The sequence below is a fragment of the Apteryx rowi genome, unplaced genomic scaffold (genome assembly GCF_003343035.1).
Source record: "Apteryx rowi isolate R43461 unplaced genomic scaffold, aptRow1 scaffold_40, whole genome shotgun sequence".
Taxonomy (NCBI): domain Eukaryota; kingdom Metazoa; phylum Chordata; class Aves; order Apterygiformes; family Apterygidae; genus Apteryx; species Apteryx rowi.
In genome coordinates, this window is record NW_020450530.1 from 2,750,456 (window position 1) to 2,775,572 (window position 25,117).

Consider the following 25,117-nt stretch of genomic DNA (forward strand, 5'->3'; position numbering starts at 1 on the left):
ACAGAAATCACAGTTAAAATTCCTCTGGACAACTGGATTTGCTAAAATCGTCAACACTTCAAATAAACAAACTTCTCCTTTGGTCTAAGCATTCCCCTTGCCAGTGGTGACACAACTCATGGACAGCACCTGGGTATGAAGTTTGGTCGATGCTGGAGGTCACCAGAGGTCTTTAAGAGCAGATAGAACTAGCACTGGCTTGGGGAGACTTGTTCCTCCCTTGGGTCCCTTCCAGTCACCCTTGTACGATTCTGGGTCCTTTGTGTCACAGGAAACACAGTGCAAAAGCATATGGTTTTGGCTTGTTTCTAGGTAAATTGAACTCTGGGTCTTAACCTCATGCTTTCAGCAGTTCACACTTCCCCATGACATCCATGCACTAATCTGGATTCCCTGTCTCAAACGTCATCATCCAGCTAGACTTCCTTCTTGGAGGATAGCTTCCTTTTGGGCTGCCTTTCATTTAGTAGTACGAAAAGCCATTTACAGTGATGTACTCTTTACGGTTATGCAAACAAATTGCTAAATATTTTGTACCTTGCCTTTAAACACGCCTCCCTTAAAGGAAGGCACTGCCCTCGATTAGTCACTGCCGAACACATGCACACCGCATCCTTCCCACGGCGCTCGGGCAGAACAGCTCACCTTCTCCAGATCATCCTCAGACAGCCCCAGGTTTGCATGCTTGATACAAGACACTGCAGAAGGTCCTAATTTTTCTCCCTACAAAATCTGGGCCCATCTCAACTCTGGTGCCTAATCGCTTTGGCCACTTTTGACAACTGAAGCCAGTAAATACTACCGGATTTGCCATCACCAGATGCCTGGGAGCACAGGTCCGGGGAAGGTGATAAATCAGACCAGGGTCAGGTACCTTCCAGGTGACACTGAAGCTGGAAAATCATTTCATAAAATGGGGATGATGCTGACATATAAAATTGTCCTTTTGGGGTAAGTAATTTGCAACAACCACTTGTGAGGTGCTTTGAGATCACTGCAGGAACTAGACAACTACGAGATGAAACGTTTCGATACAAGTGGCTTCTGGCAGCTGAAACAAAATCTTTGGTGCCTATCTTTCCAGCTCCTACGGGAAACGTCAGCCTAAATCACAGTGCCTGAAACCTTCCCCTCCAGACGTCACAGGCCCACAGGCATTGAAGGGCTCAGCCCCCACCAAAATCAGTGGCACTTCTGTGGCCTCGGGCTCAAACCAAGATCATGGGAGAAAACCAATCCAGACACGCAGCTTGGAGAGAGATAATCTTCCCAGGAGGTCTTATGCCATGCTCCCACAAACAAATCTAAAAACCGGGGATGCTGGGATCGTATCTAGTTCTTGGGGAAACAAAGCGGAAGGCTGAGCTCGCCACGGCGGCGGAGAGATAGCGAGGTTTTGCGGAGATTTTTTTTTTAAAGGTATGCCGTTCTCAAAGAGAAAAAAAAAGGCCCAGTGTTTGCAGCCAACACGTGTAATCTGTTGCAGTCCTTGTCAGACAAAACAGTTTTGCCGTAAGACAGCGATTCCCAGAGGGGAAAGGGGCRAAGTGAAAATACTTTATCAGCTGCGTACATATGTAAAGCGGTACCCTGGTTGAAAAGCAAAGCCTCTTTCCCTTTGAAAGCACGGAAGGGAAAGACGGGAGGCAATTGCCTGAGAGCGTGGACAGAAATGACACAGGCACAAAGCGGAATGCAGGAAACCCGGGGCCTTGCTCCTATAATACGTTTATCTTCCTATCAGACTGAAACAACTACCTAGCTGTGGAGAATAGAAATTCAAACACAACTCTAAACAAACCTGAGATTCGACCGATTTTGGAAAACTCTTAAAATATATGTATGTCTTTTAATGTACACAAATTATTATTTAATTTAAACATTAAGAACAGATTCTGCTGGAGTCTCTGGGGGTCAGCAGGGGACCTTCCGTTAAATGTCCAAATTTCTGTGCCAACAGAGTTTTCTGRGATGAAGGAAGTCACGTTCCTGCCCAATATCTGCTCCTGATTTAAGAGGACTTCCTCAGGTACGAACCGTCCACAGACAAGGGCTCTTCCTCCTGCTCTGAATTCAAGGTCCGTTTGAAAGGCTATGAATACCAAGACCTGGACTTGAAGCATAAATCAGCCCTCTGGTCCACAGGACGGACGAACGGATTCAGATGGCAACAAGTGTGTTTACCGCAGAACAGCCAGCGGAGGTTTCTCCCTCTGTCCATCAGCAGGTGACCTGAGAAGAAGAAGGAAAAATTAACGACAYGTAGCAGTTACCTGTCATCGCTGACGAGGCGGCGACCCCCAGTCGAGCACGCTGCCGTCAGGTTTGATTTCCCCAGGTCTGGCCGCGCTGTGACGGGGCCAGGCGAGGTCCGGGAGGGGGACGGGAACGGCCAGCCACGTCTCCCGGCACGGCGAGCCCGGGGACGAGCGGCGAGACGCCAACGCGCGCTTCCCGCTGGCTGCACATGCTGATGCACCGGGCTGAGTCCCGCGTGCAGGCACAGGGCGAGCAAACGGGATGGGGGGAGGAAGAGAAAAGGGAAAGGAGAGGAAGAGAAGAAGAAAGGGAACGAGGAGAGGAGGAGGGGGAGACAGAAAGAGCACGCGCGGGTGCCCATCTGGGCGATGCATCACATTGAAATTGTCCCGCATTAAAAATTCACCAGCCAGTGAATTTTCAAGGGATTTGTAGTAATTAGATGACAAAATGCTGGCAAATCTCAGGCTTGCCAAAGATGTTACTCAGGGGTCAAAGACTCGACACTTTTGGCTGGGTAATTTGTAAGTGTCAATCACACTCAGTCATCAGAGAGAAAGGAGAGATCTAACGGCTGAATTCTAACGAAGTCCAATGCTCTTGCCTTCAGCCGCCCTGTCTGCGCTCGCCCCCCGCCGCCCCCCTTTCATCTAATGCAAACGCAATCACTGCCGCTCGCGAGGGACTCGAGGCACCGCAGCTTAAACACAGCTGCTTTTTTTTTTCTTCTTCTTCTTCTGCCTTCCTTTTTAAAAACTTCCCAATTTAGATTCTTCGTCTCCAAATTTCTGGTGGGAGGAGCGCCTGCCCTGGTTTTCAGCCGCCTGCTGAAGCAGTTGCCCGGATCGCAGCGTGCCTGCGTTTCCATCCCGTTTCTCCTGCCGGGGGCAGGATTCATGATTCCAGATCCTTCGGCAGCGAGCCCTCCGCTGCCTTGCAGGCGCTGAGAAATGGGTGGTTTTAATCGCTTCTTTGGACATGTTCTTAAAATTGCTCTTGCACTGGAGTCTGTCTTCCCGTTTCCCAGGGCTTTCTTAGCCCAGTTGCACACGCTGGTCTGGATTCTGGCAAAATGAAATAAAGAGGTTCCTGCCTCCAACCTGCCCATCTCTGCCTCCCCGTCCGAGGCTACTCAGCCTTCAGCTCTGCCAGCACAACTGCCTGTGTCGTCTCCGTGGCTCGACTGTCAAAATAATCTGGGGCAATTCAGACACTAGTAGGATTTTGCCGAGCCAGGTCATTTTGTGGGAGCAGCCAAGGGAGCTGCTCTGCACCAGCAGGGCTGGTGGGGGTGCATCCAGTTTCGGGGTGAGCTGGTGGCGGTCGCTCTTTGGTCTCACCTGCGGCCAGAGCAGCACACCCGCCCGGAGCTCTGGGGAGCAAAGAAATTGTCGTATTTTCTCCTTCGCTGGCTTATAGATCAGACCACAAAATGGAAAATTAAGTTTTACCCGGAGTGTCATGGGAGATCCCTGCCCTGACCATCCCACAGGACCGTTCCCCTGGGGCAGCCCGCTGCCCTCGCTGGGGAAGTCTGCAGGGCAGGGGCCGTTCGGCTCGACACCCGGCGGCCCCCCAACGCACGGGCGCGCTGCGCGCTGCCTGAGCCGCGACACCGCCCGCAGCCAGCCCGGGAGACGCGTCAACCAACGCGCAGCGACCTGCACTCGCCAGCAGCTCCAGGCGCGCAGGAGGCAGCTTGCCAAGGCACGGGTCGTGCCAGCTCCGTGCTCCTTGCCCAAACGCAGGGCACCGTATCCCCCGGACGGCATCCCTCTGCGCACCCTGCCCCGTCGCACCCGGCGCCGACACAACCCGGGCTCAAACTCCGTCTCTCCCCTCCCTCYTCGCCCGCTAGCACGTTATCGCAAGAGGCTCGGGCAGAGGGCAGAAGTCTGGGCTGCCGCAGACGGGGRGAGGAGGACGGGAGCTTGTCACGTTGAGCCTTGGAAAAGCTCCGACGAAGCGCCCGGGCCTCCGCTTCCCTCGAGCGTCTGGTGCTGCCCATCCGACAGTCCCCGCTGCAAACCCGTCCCCGGGCTGACGGCGCTGGCCCGGCTCTTCCGCTGCACCCGAGCGCCTGCCCGCTCCTCCGGCACGGTGCGACGGCGCACGTCCTCCGAATCACAGCCGCTAACTCGGTCTGCGTCTCAACGGACGGATCAAAAGTCTCCCTGCCTCAYGAAAGACGGGGCGTTTTATTTTAGGTCACCAAACACCGGAGAGGCAGGTGCACAATTTCCTTCCCTTCTCTAGYGGCTTATAAGGATGTCCTCATTACACCCGCTAAATCCCATCCCCGTTTTTGGACCGTAAGGGAAGGTTTATGCCGTAGGAAAGGGATGGAGGGATGCAGGGAGGGCTCTGGCCACCAGCGCTGCAGTGCTTTAGCTGCTGGGGTGTCTAGCACATCAGTCATATCCCGGGGACAAACATTCTGCCTGCATGCCCCGAAATGACTTTCCAAAACACTTAAATAAGCCAAGTCACAGGAAAAAAAAAAAAGAAAAGAAAAAAAAAAGGCTCGTTYGCTCCATGCCTCCCAGTGTGCTAAATTTTCTAAGTGTCCTCAATCCAGAAGCATGGGGGGGGGGGGCGGGGTGCAAGGGCAGGAGGAAAATCGCCTTTGGAAAGAGTAGCTGCAGTTTATTTTGAATCCATTGCAATTCCTTGCTGTAGGACACTGGGACTGTAATATCGGGTAACTCAGCCAAGTGGCAGCGTGGTGCTCTCAAGCCATCGCGCTGCCCTATATAAGTGAGCTAAGGGGACCGTAAAAGTGGCTGTAGGTTTCTCTGCAATTTAAAAAGTCATTTAGCAGCTGCAAAACACTGCCTGACAACAGCCAGGCCTCCGAGGGGGGTCCTTTCTTTAACCAGTCGATGGCTGGATTTTCAGATTCTATTATACATGTTTAAATAGCATTAATTATGGATTGAGGCACCCAGAGATCTGCATAAGGGTTTTTTGATATATATTTTTTTCTTTGGGTGTCTTAACGCMGCAGTCTCTCTGCTTTCCTTCCTTTTTGGTGGTTTCTTTCATTTTCAGTGATGCCCCCTTCAGCCACCGGAGCTCATGAAACAACAGTGCCCTGTGCAGCGTTTTAGCCCTTTCCTATACAACACTGATACGTTTACAGCCTTACTTCTCCCTCCAAGAGCTGTTTTCCTCCCACCTGGATGGCAAAGGATACAGGGGTGACTGCACACACAGACACAGCAAGTGAAAAAAGCCACTTCTGGGCCTTCAGGCATCAGCTCGGACTCTGACCTCCAGGAGAGCGGACTCCTCTCCTGCCTCCTTGCTTTCTTTTCAAACGTCGCAGACCACGGAAGAGCCTCAGGCTTTGAACGAGCAAGGCATTTTGGACAAAACTTTCCAAAGGCAGCAGCCTGACACAGAGTCCTATCACACAATCGGATTCACAGGTATTTCAGCTGCCTTTGGAAACGGACCTCGAGTTCATTTAGAAGCTTTTGAACATGTTATTTCTTGCACAATTACCTAAGGTGTGCCTGAACTGGAGCAGCGTTGCTGAGGGCCCGGCAGGACTAGGAGCACCCWTGCATCGTCCCTGCCTCGGACGGGGCCGAGGACAACGGGATCAGTGGAGCCCCCCCGTGCCTTGGTAGCATCAATTCTGGGAGCTCACCTCCAATGCAGGCCAAGGCAAGCATGATCGCAGTCCTTGGAGACAGCAAGAAGAAGGGAATAAACTGTCCTCTGAATCCACTGGGGTTCGGACGGGGCAGGCTCCAACAGCAGGGTGGGAGGGAAAGCCTGACGACGGGAAGGGAGCACAGCCTGCGTGACAGAGGCTTTTAAGATCACATTAGAGGAACATTTGTTGGGAACAAGCAGCTGATCTGCCGTAGGGAAGGACTAGGTGACCTCCTGAGCTCCCTTCCACTGCAGCTCCGTAAGGTGTAAGACGCTGGAGAGACGTTTCCCACATTCCCCATTAATATCACCAGCCACTCAACAGCGCCCATGGGGCAACACTTCCTCCTAACTGGAGTCTGCTGCTGGCACATGAAGACTGATAACCCACCTCATTCCACCTGAATGGGGCTCCCAACATTATCTCGCTCCCTCCTACAGGTGAAAACTAACCACCAGACAAAGCAAAATCTAATTTTTAGTTGGATGAATATGAAAAAAATTATTTTCCCCCATGTAGCTTCTACTAACATATGCTAGAGACCTTCCTTCTACAGCCCAGGCATACGACGAGGCAGAAGTGCTGGTTAGACGCATGGGACGGGCAGCATGCGGGTCAGTTAGGGCCGGGGGCCCTCCCGTGATGAGGAGGACGAGAAACCACTGCCTGAGGGTTGGGACACAGGTTGGGGTCCCCCAGCTACTGCTCCCACCGCACAGACCTCCCTCGGCCACCACTCGCCCAACGGCACGGCCCTGCCTGCAGAGGAACCATCATCCCCACTCTCCTCGCCTGCCTTCTCCCCGTCTTCATTCCCGATAACCCCACCAGGACAGCTACAACCCAACCCAACCACGCACAGCAATGAACCCAAAAGAGAGCTGATGCTAATAATGTGGCAAAAATTATAGACCGTGGCACCAAGAGATCTGCACCGGGTTGTGCTCCTATACGAGGCCAGAGTATTGGCTCCTGCTGGAAGACACCGGCTCTTGCAATCCTACAGAAGGGGAACTTGGTTGCCTGCCTTTCTCCAAATTCCTCCATTCCCTCACCGCTCCTAGGCCTTGCTGACAGGTTTTCATGCTATTTCACTGGCGTTTGGCACTGGTTTGCATATTTCATTGATTCAGGTCACATCGCGTACACATATGCCTCAGCCAACGTTTGTTGATATTCTCTCTGCCTCTCCTCCTAGCTCCAGTTTGGGGTGAAAGCCTCCCTTATTAGCCAATTTGGATACCCATTTACTGTGAATTACTGAGCCTGATTATTATTCATGAATGGATAAGTCTGAAATCTCAAGCCCTGCCATGCGATTTCTCTCCCTCTCAAACGCATATATTTAGGGAAAACAGGAGGCAGCATGTCTCAGTCACACGCAGCCACACTCCAGAGAAGGGGAGGCTGGAAAGTGGCTTCTCGCTATCCTCGTTTATTTTCCAGCGAGGGTACTCAGACCTGCCGCAACCAGTATCAGCGCGCGCTTAAGGTGGAACGTGATGGTGCCAGGCAAGACGTTAGTCACGGCGTGACCCCGGGGTGAGGTCCAGATACACTGTAAGAGCAAGCAGAAGTTCACGTTCCCTAAGTCCCGAGCAAATCACCAGCCGGCATCGGAGAGCGCTGTCCTTGTGTGCAGTCGCAGCCTGAGGCGATTCGAGTTTGCTGCTGTCCCCTTCCATTAAAGGGTCAAACTACCTTGAGTCACCTTGGCRTTGGTTTAAGCTAAGAGCATGCCTGAGGACAGCCAGGTACTACGGACCAGCTGATCCATGGTAATTGGTTACGCAGTGGTAACTTGTCTGTGTGTCTGATCCCTTAGACACAGTCAGAATATTTTAACGCCGGCTGCAGGAAATGTAAAGAAGGGAGTCGGTGGCCGGCGCAGGCAGCCCGGGCACGTGAGGCTGGCGGGGTGCGGGTATTAGCGGGCCACACCATCGCCTTCGCTAGTTCTCCGGCAGGGGAGAAGCAACCGGGGTGTGGAACTGCAAAGGGCACAAGGAAGGAGGAAGGAATACAATTATGAGCTGAAGAAGAGCAAGCCCCGGCTGCTAGTTAAAAAACAAGCTTGCAGCACACCTGCACACCCAGCAGGGACCTGGACCGCACGCAGCAGGGGTTTAGGTAACGCGCACGTTCCACAGCTGCTTCCACCTGTAGGTCTGCGTGATGTTTTACAAACGGGGAAACTGAGGCAGCAAGGGGAAGGTCTCGGCGTGAAAGCGTGCTAGTCAGGCAGCAGCATCCGCCTGAGCACCGTATCTTCTGATCCACGCTACCGCAGAGGAGCAGCAACCAAAGCACTAGCACGCCTGGTCTTTTAAAGCCCAAACCCTTACTGGATTTTTCCTGCCACGTCTTGCACAGGAAGAGAACGTCAGGTATATACAGACACTGCACTTACTGCTTCTGTGAGCAGACAAGCAAAGCTAGTGGAGTTACAGGCGAGACGGGAACGGCTGCCAACACCAAAATGCAGGAAGAAAGGCTTGAGATAACACGGCTCCCACAAGGAGCCGGCAGCTGGCTGTAGCTCGGGCTGGAAAGCAGCAAGCACGATGCAGTAACGCAGGGAGATTTAAGCTCTTCTTGCATCCCTGGCAGTGGGCTGGCAAATGGCATCTACAGTGTCTGCTGCAAAGAGACACGCTTGGTTTCTTCTCTCAGGGCTTCCTAGAGCTCTCTTCTGCAAGCCCGGCAAATGTGCGGATAGAAAACTCTCCCTTTCGCAAAGGCAGGGCTGGACTAGAGAGAGGAGAACAGCTGAAATTTATGATTTATGCTCTGGCCAGCACCACTGCAATAGAGATGAGAAGAAGTCACCTGGATCTGGGCACAGCGATGGCAGGTGAACGACTCCGGCAGATCGCACAGCGCTTTGTGAGCAGCGGCAATTCAAGCACGCAGCTCAGGAAAAGAACGGCTCGCAGCCCTGGACGCTGCCTGCCTGTCTGTGTGCGCACAGAGTCCCCCACTCCTCCTGCGTGAGGCGCAGGACAGTTCGGAAAAACAACACAGATYGTGGTCAAGACTTTTCCAAAGGCGATGAGTCATTTTGAGTAATCAAATAGGGCACCTTAACACAGCCTGATCTGGAGGGAGCAGCGAGAAGCATCGCTCCTCTGAAATGCGCAGCCCTGAAAATGGAGGGACCTGCAGCACCTAGAAAAATCTGGGCACATTCAATATTCTCTCTCCGTTAACTTGGTTGCTGTCCCCTTAAGTAGATAACAGCCCACAGAGGCCTCTGGCAACAGGCAGCAATAAAGTAAAGCTAGTTTTACATTAAAATCCGTTAACCCTCTAATTCAGTAAAAAGGATGCATTTGAATAATATCCTAATCCAATTCCAAAGAAAGCCCTGAGAGGGGGATACGGCGGGTGCACAGGGAAGAGGAGCCGTCACAGCTACTGCTGCCGTCCGTCCTTCCAGGGTCTCCCCTTGCACGTAGCCATCGCGACACGGCAAAAATCCACCCGCTGGGGCGGCAGCTTTCAACGTGGGATCTGTRGACCCCACGGGGATCATGCACCACATCCCAGGGGTTGCAGGAATTAAGAGACAAGCAAGTTGCTTGTCAGCAGGGCTCTACTCGGCTGTGCAGGGACCCACACCACCGGAAAGGCAGTGAGAAGGAATGTGAATCGCGAGASTGAAAATCACCAATTTAAGTTCTCTGATGGACAGAACATGGACAATTAGGGATGCAGCTGTGCCTTGGTATGGCAGAGATGAAAACATTATGTCAGTGCTCCCCAGCTCAGATCAGCACAAAGCCACCCACTATTAACGTTCTCAGCTAATATTAACCGCTCTTAACTGCTCCCTTCCCCATCCCTGGCCCAAGGGCAGTAGTCCTCAGGAAGGTGGACACCCAGCGCAGTGGTGTCTTACACTAGCCAGGAGACACTCTCCAGACCTCTCCTGCTGGAGGCCAAAATAATTCCCACAGCACTTAGGACTGCAACATCTCTAGCGCTTCTGGTTCTCTCACCCACAGGTTAAAGAGTGCAATAACCTGGCCAAGACCAGAAAATTGAAACCAGGCCACTCATCCAAGGCTCCCTCTAGGGCGAGCAGGGAGAAATCAGCACATCCTGGACGCAATGTATCTCATCCTGAAGTTGACTCACAAAGCAGATCAGCATTGTATCCTAAAAGTGCCCAAATCTCTACACAGACCACAAGGCAGCGTAGGGGTGAGCGGTCACAGGGTGGCACCTGCACTGAAAGTGCAAGCAAGACAGAAGGTCACCATCAGTCGTGTGTTATGAAGACAACAGTGGCAGAGCAAGGAGATGGTTACCCGTGTCCCAAGTTCTCCGCAAGCACTCACTGAAGTGCCCTTGCTCCTCTGTAGTGCCCTATTTTGCTGATAACACACTTCCTTCTAATTTATACACACTGAGAAGTATCTCCTGCTACCACGTACGTCTCCACCGCTATCACTGAAGGCAGCCTCCATGACAGCTGTGCACTAAAGGATGACTGGATGATCGAGGAATCAACCGACAACCTGTTTGTTTGAACCAATAAACTGAAAGTTTACGCACATTCAATCACAGCTGAACCCAACGGGAACTGCACTGAGCTACTCCCAGGCTGACTCCAGGCAGGGAACATCCAACTCTGCTCCAGGTGCCTTCTGGTATGGCCAACTCCACAGCACACAGCATGGTGCAGCAAACCACCGTCACTCTGAGTCTGCTSTTCCTCACCACCTGAATGACACAAAGCTGACACACGGGGTCTATGCCTCATCTCCTGCCAGAGGTCCTTACAGATGGGGAAAGACCAAAGGAGAGACAAAGTGTGAAGCACAGAATCACAGAATGGTTGAGGTTGGAAGGGACCTCTGGAGATAGTTTAGTCCAACCCCCCCGCTCAAGCAGGGTCACCTAGAGCACGTTGTCCAGGACCCTATGCAGGCGGCTTTTGAACATCTCCAAGGATGGAGATTTAAGCTCTTCCTGCATCCCTGGCAATGGGCTGGCAAACGGAGCACCACGCTCAATCGAGAGAAGCAGCCCGAGGAGTGCAATGGAAAAGGGTCTGAGCTGCATCTATCCCAGCCCTGACTGAAAGGGCTGCTTTTTGTCCCAGAGGTTTGCTTAGATACCCTACTGACATATTTTAAACAGTGTGAATAAATGCCCTTTTTGCTCAAGTGCCATGTGCCTCAGACTACAGCCTCTTACGCTGCTCCTGGTCTGCAGAAAGATCTGCAAATTGATGGGGCAGCTCCGCTAACTTCAGCAGGAAGTCCTGCCCTCGTCTTCCAGACGGCCAAACTTTCACCTGCAATATTCAAAATATCGAAACCAAGTGTGTGGAGGTGGGAGAAAGCCTTACGCCAGCCTCCAGCACCYGCTTTCAGAAAGCTGAAGAAAAGGCTCAACGGAGCCCTCTTCCCTCCATCCCTCCATGTTACATCTGCAAACGGGGACGGGAAAAACTCAGGTCTGGACCCCAAACCACAGCCACAACTGGAGCTTGCTCTGCAGCCTGCACAAAATGGGGTCGACAGTTAATTTGTGGTTTTTCAACCGAATTAGCTGTCCCGCTTCCTCCCACTGTAACTGCTCTACATTTCCCTGCCTCCTGATGCACAACAGTGCCGGGTCCTCTGCTGACGTACAACGAAGCTTCAGCAAACGAGCTGCCAACCCCCAAAGCCACAAGTGGGTCAGTATAGTGGCCAGGGCTGGACCTCATCAGTGACCCCACAGTCTAATTACAGTAGTTCTTATATTATTATTTATTAGAAATATAACTTTTACAAATAATTGTTACTGCCCGGGCTAACAGTAACTATTTTTACTCCTGAACAAAGTAAGTGTATTAAGATAGTGTTCAGCTTGAGAAGTACTGCTTAGGCTAGGGACCAAGGAGAGACTATTTCCCATGTTTAACTACATGGACAGCTAAAGAGTTTGCATTATTTTATCATTAGGATCATTTCAGACAAAAAAAAAGGCAGTGGGGAGTGATGAATTTCATGAAGACCTACTTAGGCTTTCATCTGAATTCAAATTAATTAGCAGATATATGCCCGTTCTCAGAAAATTCATGTCAAATGTGCTGTCGTTTTAGGGGTGCAATATGTGGGATTCTTAATATATAACAAAGAAGTCGAGGCTTTGCTTGCAGAGTAGGAATTAAGTAAGTCAAACTGTACTCCAGAGCTGTGATCAGCACTTTCATAATTAATGTACATGCGTATATCTGCACACACATACACAGCCCCCCCAGCACACGTCAAATAGATTTCTTTGATACCAAATTGCCTGAAAAATTAACCAATGTCAAACTGCTCAACAAGATAAGTATCATTAAGGGAAAAAGAAAATCTTCATTATGTTTGAAGGTATGGAGAAAAAAAAAAACCCTCGTGAACGTTTTCTAGCCTGTTTCCAGACAAGGAAATAACATGTTTTAAAACATATCAAAGGGTTAAATTAATTTTCATTAAAATTTAAATTTGAGAAGGCTCCCTCTCTTCTTCTCCTCTCCCTCCTCCCCCTTTGAACGTTTGACTGGCAACCATTTCATATTTCAATCTCGGCAGAACAAATTGAATTAGATGTTGAAACCAAACTCTGCTCTGTTCTCTAAAGCCTACATGCTCTGCTTGCGCTAATCCTTTTCGTCGCTGCTGCAGACCTCAGAGACGCTCAGCGAGAAATCTGCCCCGCCGCAAAAAGACAATGAGGGGAGGAAAAAAAAAAAACCCAGGAAAAAAAACCAGGAAAAACCAACCCCAACCTGCAACCCTGCAAAGCTTTGCTTAAACGGTCTGCTGTGTGACACACGCGCCTGCAAGGCACCCTGCCCGGCTCCTGCGTCCCCTGCTCAGTCCGTGCCGATCGTCAGCYGAATCGAACGCCGCGATTTGTTCCTTTTACCTTCTGGATGCTGAGCCATCTTTCTGGTCTGGTCTGATCTGTCTCCCTCCAGTCTTTTACCCACAACCATTTTTCCCATGAATCTCGGGAGGTTTTTCACCACCGCCGCCCTTTCGCGGTGCCATACGCTTCCCATCCTTCCGCGCCTTTCGCCATCTCATTTCCAATCCCCCTGCCTGAGCCAGTCGGCAACTCACCCACCAAGAACYGCGTCTTCGCCGTCTGCCCCGTTTTCCCGCTGTGAAAGCGCCGCGCGCTCCATGACCTCGGAGCCATTCTGGGACCAGCGGCGGGTCCCGCCATCGGCTGCCCCCCGCCGTGGCACAGATGGCAAAGGCAGCAGGGAGCAGCGGATGCATCAGGAGACGGGAAGGCCACTTATCAATGCCGAGCAAAAGAAGAAAAAAAGAGATCCCCCGCTTCCCGATGAGCTCATCGCCATTTTGATGTCCTGTCCCAGCTACCTGACACGCTGACACCCCCGTGGACAGCACTGCTCCAACACCCGTGCCTCAGTTTACCCACCTGTATAATGAACGCAAACATCCGCCTGCTGCGGGGCAGGGCTGATGCCCAAACATTGCGCTGGGGCTGCAATAAGGGACGAGCTTTGCTACGCTGCAGAGGTCTCGAGGGGGCACCCCCCAATTTTGGGGGTCTGTCCCTTCCGAAAAGCCAGGCTGAGTTTACGAGCCTCAAGCCAGCTTTTGATGAGCACYGGGCCCCTGCGGGAAAATCGGCTCGATTGCAAGAGCCAGGCTGGGGGGTAGGTCTGCAGGCACCAAAGCTGCAACGACGCTTTGGCAAACGGCCCAGGGACGGCTAAACCCCGGAGAGCCGGGACGGGCGGCAGCAGGGATGTGTCTGAAAGCCCCGGGCTTGCCTCAGTGCAAGCAACGCTACCTCTCCTCTCCCTCCTGCGCCGCTGCTTCCCCTCCCCGTGCCTTTCCTCCGGCTGACTTCTGAGAAGGTGTTAACAGCACGTACGTCTGGAGGCATCCTTAAATTAGAGCTGTTCCAAGGGAACAAATGTTATCTCGAGGCCCCGGTACTTATTCCAGATGCACTGCGTGAAGCAGACAGTTATTTAACCCAACTCGGATTATTCCTGCRGTCACGTAACCACCTTCCCTTTTATCAGAAGAGCCCCGGTGCTGTGCATGCTTCCGTCACTTACGGCAGCCCGGGAAGGCAGGCGCATTAGGAAGGTTATTGGTCGGCTCTAGGCCCAGACGCGCTCGCTATTCAGGAGGCCAGCAGTGTTGTGGGTTTAACAAAAGTCCAATAATAAGCAAGGTTATGAGCATCCCACTGCTAGGCGTATTGGGTACCGCCTTGCAACAACAGGCAGATATTGCGGGGAGGAAAACAGCCTCTCCGGCAGTAATACGGCTCGCGCACACAAACACACGCCACGGAGCACCGGGCGATTTCCTGCTGGTGGCACGGAGGACGGCTCAGATTTCCCCCCTTCCCAGGGACAGCCCAGCGTCCCTTTGGGAGCGCTCGGAGTGGCAGCGCATGCAATAACACCTCCCCTTATAAACAGCAGGTTTAGAGGCAGAAACCTTTCCTGAGCTGCCCCCTAAATGGAGCCAAACTCCGGGTGCCCTTCCCAAAGGCATCCTGGGACCCATGTTCCATTTTGAAGAGCTTTAGGAACCTACATCACTTATGTGGCTATAAAAATTGAGTCAGAACGTGTCAAATTCGTTCCTTGTCAGTGCTGAGAAAACAATACAGTCCTGCTGGAGGAAGCAATGCAATAACTCTCCCTCCAGCCTGTAGGATTTGTCAGCCCAACACCCTGAATCACCTCCCGGCGGGCAACAGGCCAGCGGGGTACCCTTACCTCTCTTCCCCTACATGAGTTTCTCTGCACAGGACGGCAGGGTTTCCACTGCATTGGAAAGCACCAGCTATTCTGCCCACCAGCAAGAAAGACGAGCGCGCAGCGAGCAGACGCATAAACAGATTGAAATGGGGAGCAGAGGGAGGTCTGGACTATCCCTATGTTCCCTTCCTTTTCCTTTTGGAGGAAGTGCCTAATTAAAATCAATCAAAAAACCACAGAAGTTAAGATTCTTCCTCCCAAAAGGGGTGAGCAGGGCTGAGTCTGAAGCCCAGCAGAGCAGCAGGCTGGACGGATGCCAGCCTCACGGCCACGGGGTAGGGAAGGACGAGGCAGACGAGCCGGCTCTGCTGGCCTGGCCCTCGCACAAGAGCGTGAAGCGGCACGGGTGCACGCACGGTGCTGCCACGGCTCTTCCTTCCTTGCAAGCCCCAGGAATCCACCAGCTACAAAGCAAATCCAGGACAGTAGTGAATGTTTTGAGGGGGTGGAGAGGGTTAAGAAATAGGGCGCATGTGCCTGTTTACTCTCCAAGCTTCCGGCTAACAGCAGTTTGAGGACATCCCAAGTCAGCAATTCCATCTGGACTACAGTGTTTTAATAGCCACCGATGGGCTTGTTCTTCATGAACTTGTCTAGTCTCTTTTGAATCCATGCAGGATTTGCTAGGAGGTCTCAGGATGAGGTGGAAGGGTAGCTAAACTGTACGCTGTTTGACTGCAGGAGAGCTATTTAGGCCTGGCTCCCTCTTGCCGATCTGTGTCATCTCTGGCTCTCTAGCCTCAAGTGATGCAACTAAAAGAAGACATGTGCCAAGAAGGAGCAATGCCAATCGGTACTTGAGACAGCACGAAGCAGATACTGTAAGTAGCTTAACCAATCAAAGGGAGAAAGTAGTGCAATTGCTGGAGTCCTATTACATTTCACTCGGGCCTCTGTGCCTTCTGTTTTGGTTTATCATATCTCCTTGACTTATTTTTCTTTTGAAAGTTTTCTCCCAACGGGATTGACARGTTTTCCTCTCTGCCAAATGAGCACATCTCGCTAGCAGAGAGCACAACGCTCCCCTTCACGCTGCCCTCCCAGGTTACCCAGCCACGGGGAAGTCAGTCCTGCTGCTGGACAAGGCGGATGTCTCTCCTCCACGGTGCCTTTGGCCTCTCTGTCAAGGTCCAAACTGGACCTCGTTGTGGCTTACTCTGCCACCAGCACCTTCCCTGCAGGTGTTGACAACTTCATTCTGGCCGACTGAGCAGAAATAACTGCGACCCAGATGAAACCTCCATCAAGAGATGCCTGGCTGCTCCAAACCTAGCATCAAAGGACATCTGGCCTGCACTTGCCAGTCCCTGAGCTTGCTGATCTCTTYGAACAGCAATAACGGAACTACACTGCTTTTTGAGCAGGTGGTGGAAGAAAAACCCAGGTGTGCCCAAAAGCCCAGTGGCCAGCCAGTTCCCACAAGCATCCAGCCAGCATCCAAGTGACCCTGGGGCGAATGGTCCCCTTGCAGTGAGCCACGGAGGTCGCCAATGGTGGCCGGGGAAAGACATTTGTCAAACTGTCCATTTTGTGGCAGCAGCTGCAGGTTGGTCTCTAGACAGGCTCTTTTTTGGCAGCCCATCGGTTCTCCCATAAACAGAGCGAGGGACAATTTGCGATCTGACAGCTCTGCTGGCTTTCCTTGTGGGAAGGAAGAGAGGCTGAGGAGCACATAACAACACAAGCAGTGCAYGCACTCGCTTCAATTTGGAGCCTAAATGGCAGAACTGAGCACGATTCTGAGCCGTATCCCCTGAGACCACGGCAAAAAGTCTGCCGGGATGAAGGTGAAGACCGGCAGGGGGGTGGGATCCCCACTCAGGGGCTGGCCAGCCTTGGCAACAACACCAACAGGTACCAGGACCTGGGAACTCCTCATCCCTCTGACCTGCTCGGAGCTTTCACAGCACGTCTGCTCCATCCCAGGCACTTAACACCCAGTGTTTCCCCAGCTGAGGGCTCCGGGAGCTGTTGCCATATGTAAYGGAAGCTGGTCCTCCTCCTGTGCAGGGCCTCAAGGTTGTGCAGCTCACCAAAGTGTCGCCCATTTCTGAACCGCTGCCAAGTAGCTCTCTCATCAGCACCAGGCCTGTACTGAYGTGCTTGCCTCGATCCCCGCAGTTACATATTTACACCTTCCTTGGGCTGTATGCCCATGCCATGCATGTCCCAAGAGCTTCGTTCTCCTCCAGTGTCACCCAGTGTTGCCAACCTTGACACAGCCCAGTACATTTCTGCATGTAGGGCTAGTTCCTTCTGCCACTGTCCCCAGTGCCCAGGTACTCACCTCTCCGGATGCCTGGCAGCTGCTGAAGACCAGCTAGTCGTTCCCATCTTTGATGTTTTCCTCCTCTTCCAGATGCTCCATGATTTCATCCAAAACCTCCGATCGTTTTTTCTTCTTTGGGGAATCTGTCCAGGCCCAGATGGTAGAGAAGGCGATGTGGGAGAAAAAGAAAGGCAACAATTACAAGCCAGGCCTTGCAGCACACCACTGGCAAGGAGATACCCCAGCCCAAAGCCACATGGGATCTATCTGTGCTGGGCAGAGCCTTTTATTCCTAGCAGAGGAATATTCCTTAGTAGGGGAAATTCCTGCTGCTTCCTGCCTCTCTGCTTGAAGCCATTGACCTTGCAGCAAAACTACCGCCAACACGCTCTGTTTGTAGGCTGCATCTTAGGTGAAGTTACCGAGAAGACCACCCCAGCACTATGATGTTGGATAGAGACTGGGAGCAGCAGAAGTCCAGGCACAGCCTGTTCCAGCCTCCTCCYGTACACGGGTGTCGCCTGCAACGGGGAGAGAACAGGGCAGCAGCGTGGTGGAGCTGGAGGTGGCTGTCCCTGGCTGTCACAGCACTGAGGACAGCCAAGCAGGCCTGCGGAGGGGATCTGCGCAGCCGGACACATCCCTCCCCTCGGAATCTGTGCAAGAGGAGCTGGGATTGCATGTGGTTCTCCTTCCTGGGGAGACAGGGGTGTTTGAGAGACGGGAGGTAGGGGGAAACAAGAGCATGTCGGGAGAGAAAGTGAGAAGGCAACGGATGCCTTCCTCACCAGAGGAGGAGACGGGGAGAGAAGGGACTGACTCGTCAAGCCCTGGAGCAGCTCCAGGCCCCACGCGGCTGCTGCCAGCCTGTCTCCTCATCAGCTCCATCTCCAGCCCTCCTCATCCCTTTCCCGGTTAAAGCCTCTCAACTATCATTTCCTTCTTCACAATAAGCAGGCTCTGGCAGAGCACAACAGCCTCTGGAAATTGGATTTGCAGGGAGGTAACTGGAGCTGTGGCGGCGGCAGTAGGTGGAAACGCAAAGGGCAGATGTGGGAAAGCATCAATTATGGGTCGGTCACCTTCTGGCCAGCATCGGCAGTGGGACTCGGCCACGGAGAGCAGCTTCATTCCCAGCTCTAAGGCTTTGCTGGGAAGCCGTCATGCCATGTGCATCCGCTTCAGACACACAGCCCCACAGGCTCCCAGGCCCCCGGGTACCGATGCCCACAGGGGTGTCACGGGACACAAAGCACCAGGACAAAACTTGCACCCTTGAGCAAGCGTCCGAACCCCCACCATTAGCACCTGGTCGAGGTGACAACTAAGCCGCTCGGCCCATGCGCTGACGCCAAGGGGAAAATCGGTGCCGCCTCGTCCCCGCCGGGTGCGGAACGCCCCGCGGGCAGGAGCCAGCCRGCAGCCCCTCTCCCCCCGCTCGCCCCCACCCAGCAGCTCTCGCTCCYGCGAAGCACATGGCGAACAGCTGTTGAAATCCCGCTTTCAGACATCAAAAGCCTCGCTGGGTTTCTCAAACAAACAAACATACCAGAGGACTGAAGAAAAGGTGTAAAATAAATAAATGGAACAAGCTGTGCATTTTCTTTTAGTATTACAGCTGCTGCGGGAGATAAACAACAAGTAAATGTCACAAAACATCAATACAGAAGAAATTAACCTGACAAAAGCTCGCATCCCCCCTCCTCTGCCTCTCCCCCCACCTCCAAACAATTTTGCATTTCTAGAGTTCCCATCTAATGATTTTATTTTTCAATTAATTCCTTGACAGAATGCCAGGATCCGGCTCCCTCCTCTCCCGAGCRCGGCGGTGGCAGCGGCGGCAGGGGAGACAGGGGTGCCGAGCCCGCGTATCCGCCTCRCGGCTCCAACCCGGAGCCGACCCTCGGTGGGCGGCGGAAAGCTGCAGGGTCCCATCAGGAGAGGAGGAAGCCTGAAGCGTTAAAGCAAGGGGCCCAGCGGTCGCTCTTTGTGGCTCCGGTGGCGGAAGGAGCAAGGGACGATGGAAAACGCGGGGAAGCGCAAGCTCCGCAGTCAGCCGTCCCCTTTACTCTGCCCGCCGTGCCCAGCTCYGGCACTGGCTCCCCACACCTCCTGCTCCCCGTGGCTGTCCCCGCGTGAATATTCAGGAATTAGAAATGGCATCAATCGCAGTCTTAATTTCCAAATTCTTTGCAGATATAGTTTTCCCCTCTCCATCTGCCAGACCCTTGCAGAGATCCCTGCGATGATCAGGGCTCTGTGCAGAGGAGAAGCTGCGTATGTGCGCACACATATGATTAGGGTTATATTTTAGACTGCTGCAAAACAGGACCTGACCTGTTTGACAGGAGGGGACTTTGGCCACCGAGCAGCAGAAGCTGTGCTTGGGGCAGCCGGGATCTGGGGCATTGCAAACGGAAAGGAAACTCCAACGCAACTGAAAGGCAAACGCAAACTGAAGATGCAATCTGAAAGCAAACGCCGAGATGCCCCCAGCACCACCGCCGAGGACGGCGGCTCACCTTCGTGGCCGTGAGCCGGACACGGCGGCACGCGGGGGCCACAATTGCAGCGACCCCCCTGGATGGCTTCTCGTGTCCCCCCAGTGCTCGGCTCTCGCAGGTCTCCTAACGCTACGGCCGGACCCCAGGAGAGGCCACCCGGCTTGCCCGGCCCGGCAGCGCGGTGCRCCGGGACCCAGGAGTCCTGCAGCGCCTGCAGCCCTGCGCGTTGGGGGTCTGCAGGGCTCCGCTCCATCGCGCTCCGGGCCAAGCGGATTTATTGGGAGCACACGTGAACGGGAGGAGGTTTGACTCGAGATTTGGGATTTCCGATACGAAACAAATAAAGGTAGTATCAGCCACAGAAGCGCCCCTCTCCCCAGTACCCCCCAGCACACGCTTACACCCCGATTCGCACTCAGCCCCCTCCAACGCGACGCAGAGAGGAGCTCGATGCCCTCCCAGCGACGGCGGCACCCAAATCCCTGAGACGCCGAGGCGGAGCCGTCCCTTCTCCCCGCAGCGCCGCTCCGAGCCCGGCCCCGCTCCCCGGAGCGCCCAGCTCCCGTGGCAGCTTGGGCACAGCCCTGCACGACGGGGCAAAGAAATACTAAAAACCTTGGCGGGCTGCACCTCATTCCCAGCGCAAACAGGCCCCCAGTATTGGGTCTAGCGATTCCCRGCTCGGCTCAGGTGCGGAGCTGGCCGGGAGCACAGCGAGCGGCCACGCGGCTTCCTAACAAGGAGGGAAAAAAGCAGGGGGAGGGGAAGGGAATCGGTTCGACTTCCGTTGTGCCGCTGCAAGCTGGTTAAGGTTTGCCCGCTAACGATCCCATTTGCTTCCTTTAAACAATAGCCAAAGCCGGCGGGGGTGGGCCGAGCGGGGGATTACCACGGGATTATAACGTGGCAGGGTTGCGGATGCCACGCTAATCCTGCAGGGTTTTACTCTCCGGYTATGGCATGTGTTTGCATTAGTTACAGATGCTCTCTAAAAAAAAAGAAAAAAAAAATTAAAAAAAAGGAAGAAAGAAGAAAATAAGAAATACAAAGAGAGCCAAAACGGGTAGAAGGTGAGGATGAGAGCGACGGCCCCGTCACGCAGCCGAAAGGCAAAAGGAGCGCTTTGAGGGGGGGCCGCGCAAAGCAGGAGCAGTCTGGAGAAGCTTCTGGGGACCAGGCAGGAGGAGAAGACCCTTCCCGCAGGACCTGGCCACGTCGGCTCCGACTCCGGCATCCCCGGGAGCGGCGGGTCGAGGGCAGCCCGACCCTTCGCAGCCCAACCTCTCCCCACCGAGGGCATCGCTTGGCTCCGCTGCGGCCGGGTCACGCTGGGGTGCTGGTGAGGCTCCCTCTTAAACTACGTGAAGAAATAAAAGGAGGTGACGGCACCGCACAGTGGCGTCGCTCCACCGGTGCGGACTGATGATGGCAAGAGCTCCTCTCCCCCCGGCCARACTGCTCTGCCTCCGACCGCGGCCAGCAGCGGCTGCGCGGGAGAGGWCAAGAAACGGGTCAAGTACGGAGCGCTCCTTCCCCCGGCAAATCCTCCCGGCTTCCAGCAAGCGACTATAAATAACCAGTGGGCTCCTCTTCTCGCCGGAGCAAGCCGCAGTGGGGCTCCTCTGATTTACGCCAGCCCCGCAGCCTTCTGCTGAGCCAGAGGGTCTCGTTAGAAACGTTTCTGCTTCGCTGCCCTCTCCCGTCTCGCCCTCTCCCCGAGGCTCTTACGACTGAAACGTGAAATAGGTCCCCGGCCGGGCCCCCCCTCCCCGACCCAGCTCACGCGGTTGCATCTATCCGCACGCCCGCCGCCCTTCCCGAAGCCTCCGCTCGCCCCGTCCTTCCAATAAAAAAAAGTCATTCTTTCCCCTTCCCGAGCCTAGTGCAAAATTCCCCATCTGTCAATTTAATTCTTTGATCGATGGGAAAGAGCAGGAAAAACGGCCCAGCACAGCTGGCTTCCCAAGTTAGCCCTGGTAGGATATCGCCAGCCCCGCTGGTGACGGCTGAGTGAAATGTTTGTGAAGCRCAGAGAACACAAGTCAATAGTAATTTAGCCGGATTGGGAGCAAGTACCTTCTCTGCACGGACTGCAAGCTCCCGGGAGAGAGGGAGCGCGCACACGCTGAGGGTAGCACCGGCTCGCTCGGAAACGCCTCCCAAACACGGCTTGCCAGGCTGGGAGGAGACCGAGCTCAGGGGCTGCACCTGCAGCGCTCGCCCCGCGGCGAGAGTGCCGTGAAGGCAAAAAAAAAAAAAAAAAAAAAAAAAAAAGACGAGGAGGTTTTATTCACCTACGCTTGGTACAGGGCGGTTACGGATCGCGGGAAGGCAGGAGGATCGCAGGTTTGCAGCGGGGYGCCGCAGGAGACCCCAAACCTCCCCCCCGCGAGCGGGGCGCACACGCAGCCCTGCCCCTTGCCCCAGGGCCGGCCGCTTCCGCCGCAGGGCGTTGGGAGCCCCTCGTCTCTAGTTATCAGCCTCTCGGGAGCAGCAGAGCCAACGTCTTGTCCCTGCTGGCTCCGAAGACATCCGTGATCCCTGCTTCCCGAGGGGAGGCTCTTGGGGATCACCCCCCAAAAGCAGGGCACAGAGACAGGCTGTTGGTGGCAGACACCTGGGGGAAGGACACATCCAGCCCCCGCTGCCCTGATGTAGCCTGCTCGCCACAATCCTGCTGTGCCGGAGAGGCCGGTCTAGTGGCCCCCAAAGCCAACCATCAACCAGCAGTGCTGTGGCTTCTCCTTATCGCTCCCCAGCTGCCCTTCTCCTAACTGCCTCCCTGCCTGGGGCTTAAGCCCTTAAGCAAAAAAGTTTCTATCCTTTACAACTTTTTTTTCTTTTCACCCTCTTGACCATTACACTAGATAGTCTCTCCCTCCGCAGCAGTATCAAAACCTCTCTTGAAACCTGCAAAGCTCTCGGCCTCTCCAGCTACCTTGTGGCAGTGGGTTCCACGGATTAACAACGCGCTGCGGGGAGCACTTCAAACTCAAGAAAAGAAAGTGTTTTTGCTCATGCAACACCCTCTTGTCTCTGGATGAAAAGGAAGTACACTCAGAAGTGAGAAGAGGACTTAATCCTTTACACACTGGGCCTGGAGACAACAGTGTAAGCACGCAGTGTGTTATGACGGTCACAACGATCAGGACTGGACTGTGGTCTTACTTCTCCCGATAGCATTAGTGAAACCATTTCTGGTAGACTGTGGCCACTTCTGGGGTCCCCACTTTCTCTTGGAACATTACAAAGATTCAGAACAAGYCTTAAAAGTGACCTGAAAAATACATAAAATGGGAATGAAGCCTATTCCATTTTATTGCATCTATTAGGCCTATCGAAAAGATGGCTCAGAAGTGGCTTGATTGCTACGACAAATGCTTGCAAGGAGAAAAGATTTAGGAGATCAGACTTCTCTTTAACCTAACAAATAACAGCAAAGTGAGACCTGAGAGCTGGAAGCCAAATCTATATAAATGATGCCTAGAAATAAGGTGTATAATTGTACCAGAGAAAAAGTCAGTAACGGGACTTGAAAGATTCTCTGTCTCTCACGGCCCAAGTCTAGACTTTCAGAAAGTATTTTATTGCAAAGACCAAAATTACTGGCCTGTAATCACCCTGCTGGGTGAGAGGTTTTGGCCTGCACTACTCAAAACACCAGCCTGAATGATCAAGATGGTTCTTTCAAACCTGGAGATGCTGGAATCTGCTGTGATGGTAGTGAGACCTGTACAATGAGACAGAGCAGGATGAGTTCCTTGCTCGTTCAAGTCAAACTTGTAATCAAGCCAATGGAAATAAAGGCCAACGTGTCATCTCATTGGACATGGGTGATAACAACCCCCAAGGCCTTACTGCAAACTTCTCGCCCTCTCCATTAGCACTCTTTAGCCTCTCCTACGCAGAGATCCATTGTCTACTAATTCTGGAAACACCTGTGTATCRCTCTTGTGCCCACGACAAACCAAAAACTGCTTAGAAAAAAGAAAACAGAAGAAGAGAAAGAAGGAGCTTTTCAAAATTCCTAAATTCCAATTACATAAAACTTGGAAGAAACATGTCCCGAAATCCCCATAAGATGAGGAATATCAGAGCTGTTTGTCCTGCTTTGACGCCTTCACCTTCTTCTGGTATGTGCAGAAAACTCTTCTCGGCATGTTTCCTGGTTGCTTTTATTTCTGTGGAATAACTAGGAAGAGAGCCAGGAGCAGCAGCAGAGCCCATATGTCACCCAGTATTGATGGCACGGCCCTGCCAGCGCAGCTTGATATAAACGCGCGACACTGTTACAGCAAGCCTGTGCCTCACACAACCAYCGTCTCCAAACGGCACAGGTGCCTTGTGGTGCTGGAGGGCTCCAGACCCAGAAGAGACTTTGGGCAGGGAAAAAAAAAGTGTCTTGTGGGATGGCAATGCACACCACTAGAAAGAAATTTGGGGCAGGAAAGGGGAAATAAGCTGAGTTGGAYGGCAGGATAAAACTCACCCCATACACTGCACTGCTGCTTTTGAAGGCATCTGTCTCCAAGTTCTGCTTCTCAGACACGGACCGTTTGGCTCAGCTTGGGTAGCAAAGCAAGGCGAACAGAGCAGTGGCTTTTTGTTTTCAAAGAGCAATTGAGAGATGGGTGGCACCAGGAATCTTTGTCTTGACTCAATGTTTCCTCTGGGTTTCCTGGAGCCTTGAAGACCCCAAATAATCTTCTCTCCCTCCCTCTCCACCATTTTCAGATGGATCCCCTCCCACCTGGAGATCACTGACCATATGGACCTGGCCACTGCAGCCCACAAAAACATAGGAAGAACCTCACAAGTTGCCACACAGAGGTGGGTGAGGAAACTCACAGGGACATCCACAAAGAAGTCACTGCTCTCTCCATCGAGTGCCCAAAGGATTGAAGACCACCTCTTCCCTGCAAGCAGCCCTGGATCCCCAGGAGATGTGTCAGGCCTGGGATCTGCCCCTGACCTGCCTGTAAAGATCTGAGGAGATCACGGCCATGTGTTGGGAAGGGCTCTGGCTCCCACCAGCAAAAGCAATAGCCGAACCCCAGTGTCCCAGGTGAGATGTAGGCACACCAAACCTACCACCCCGCTTTAAACAACAGAGAAGGAAACACCTGAGGGAGCAGCCGAATACCAAGCCATTTTCCTTCTGCCTGAGACACCAGCAAGAGAAGATATTTAAGTGTATTTTTGCATCAGATTGTTTCCGCCCCATCATGCCTCCTCCGTGAATTCACAGGCACCATGGCTTGAGGCAGGACCAAAAGCATCTCTCTGCCACCAACTTGCTGTCGGAGCCGTGTCCAGGAGAGCGGTGGCAGCCGGAAACTAGCTCCCTTTCCTCCGCTTCCCTCGTCCTCCTGCTCTGGCGAGTCTGGCCTCGGCTTGGCCGGACAGGAGGGCTCACTTCCAGCAAGGAACGGGGAAGAGGGAGGTTTGGCATAAAAGGACAGCAGAAACTGGGACCTGGGCAAGCAAAAGGAAAGAAAAAGCTCTCCCCTCCCCTGGCAAAGCTTTCCCCTCCCTAGTTACCTTGCTGCTCTCTGGAGCGCTTTCAACGGCAGAGTAAGTGTCTACTGCCTTGCCCGAAGCACGTTCCCGGGGTC

At 53.3% G+C, this 25,117-nt stretch overlaps 1 protein-coding gene across 4 annotated transcripts in view; it reads right to left on the bottom strand.

Annotated features, from left to right (window-relative positions):
• Window positions 1-1,835: 1,835 nt before the first annotated feature.
• RBM19 (RNA binding motif protein 19) overlaps window positions 1,836-25,117 on the bottom strand; it is a 92,889-nt gene continuing 69,607 nt past the window's right edge. For 3 of the 4 annotated variants that reach the window (XM_026075167.1, XM_026075164.1, XM_026075161.1), the window contains exons 24-25: window positions 17,017-17,141; window positions 1,836-2,232 (exon numbers count right to left, since the gene is read on the bottom strand). In XM_026075167.1, coding sequence (XP_025930952.1) covers window positions 17,050-17,141 — 92 coding nt within the window. In that variant the 3' untranslated portion in view covers window positions 1,836-2,232; window positions 17,017-17,049. Of the gene's footprint in view, window positions 2,233-3,055; window positions 3,324-17,016; window positions 17,142-25,117 lie in introns of those variants that run through there. The other variant, XM_026075162.1, reaches the window with a different exon arrangement.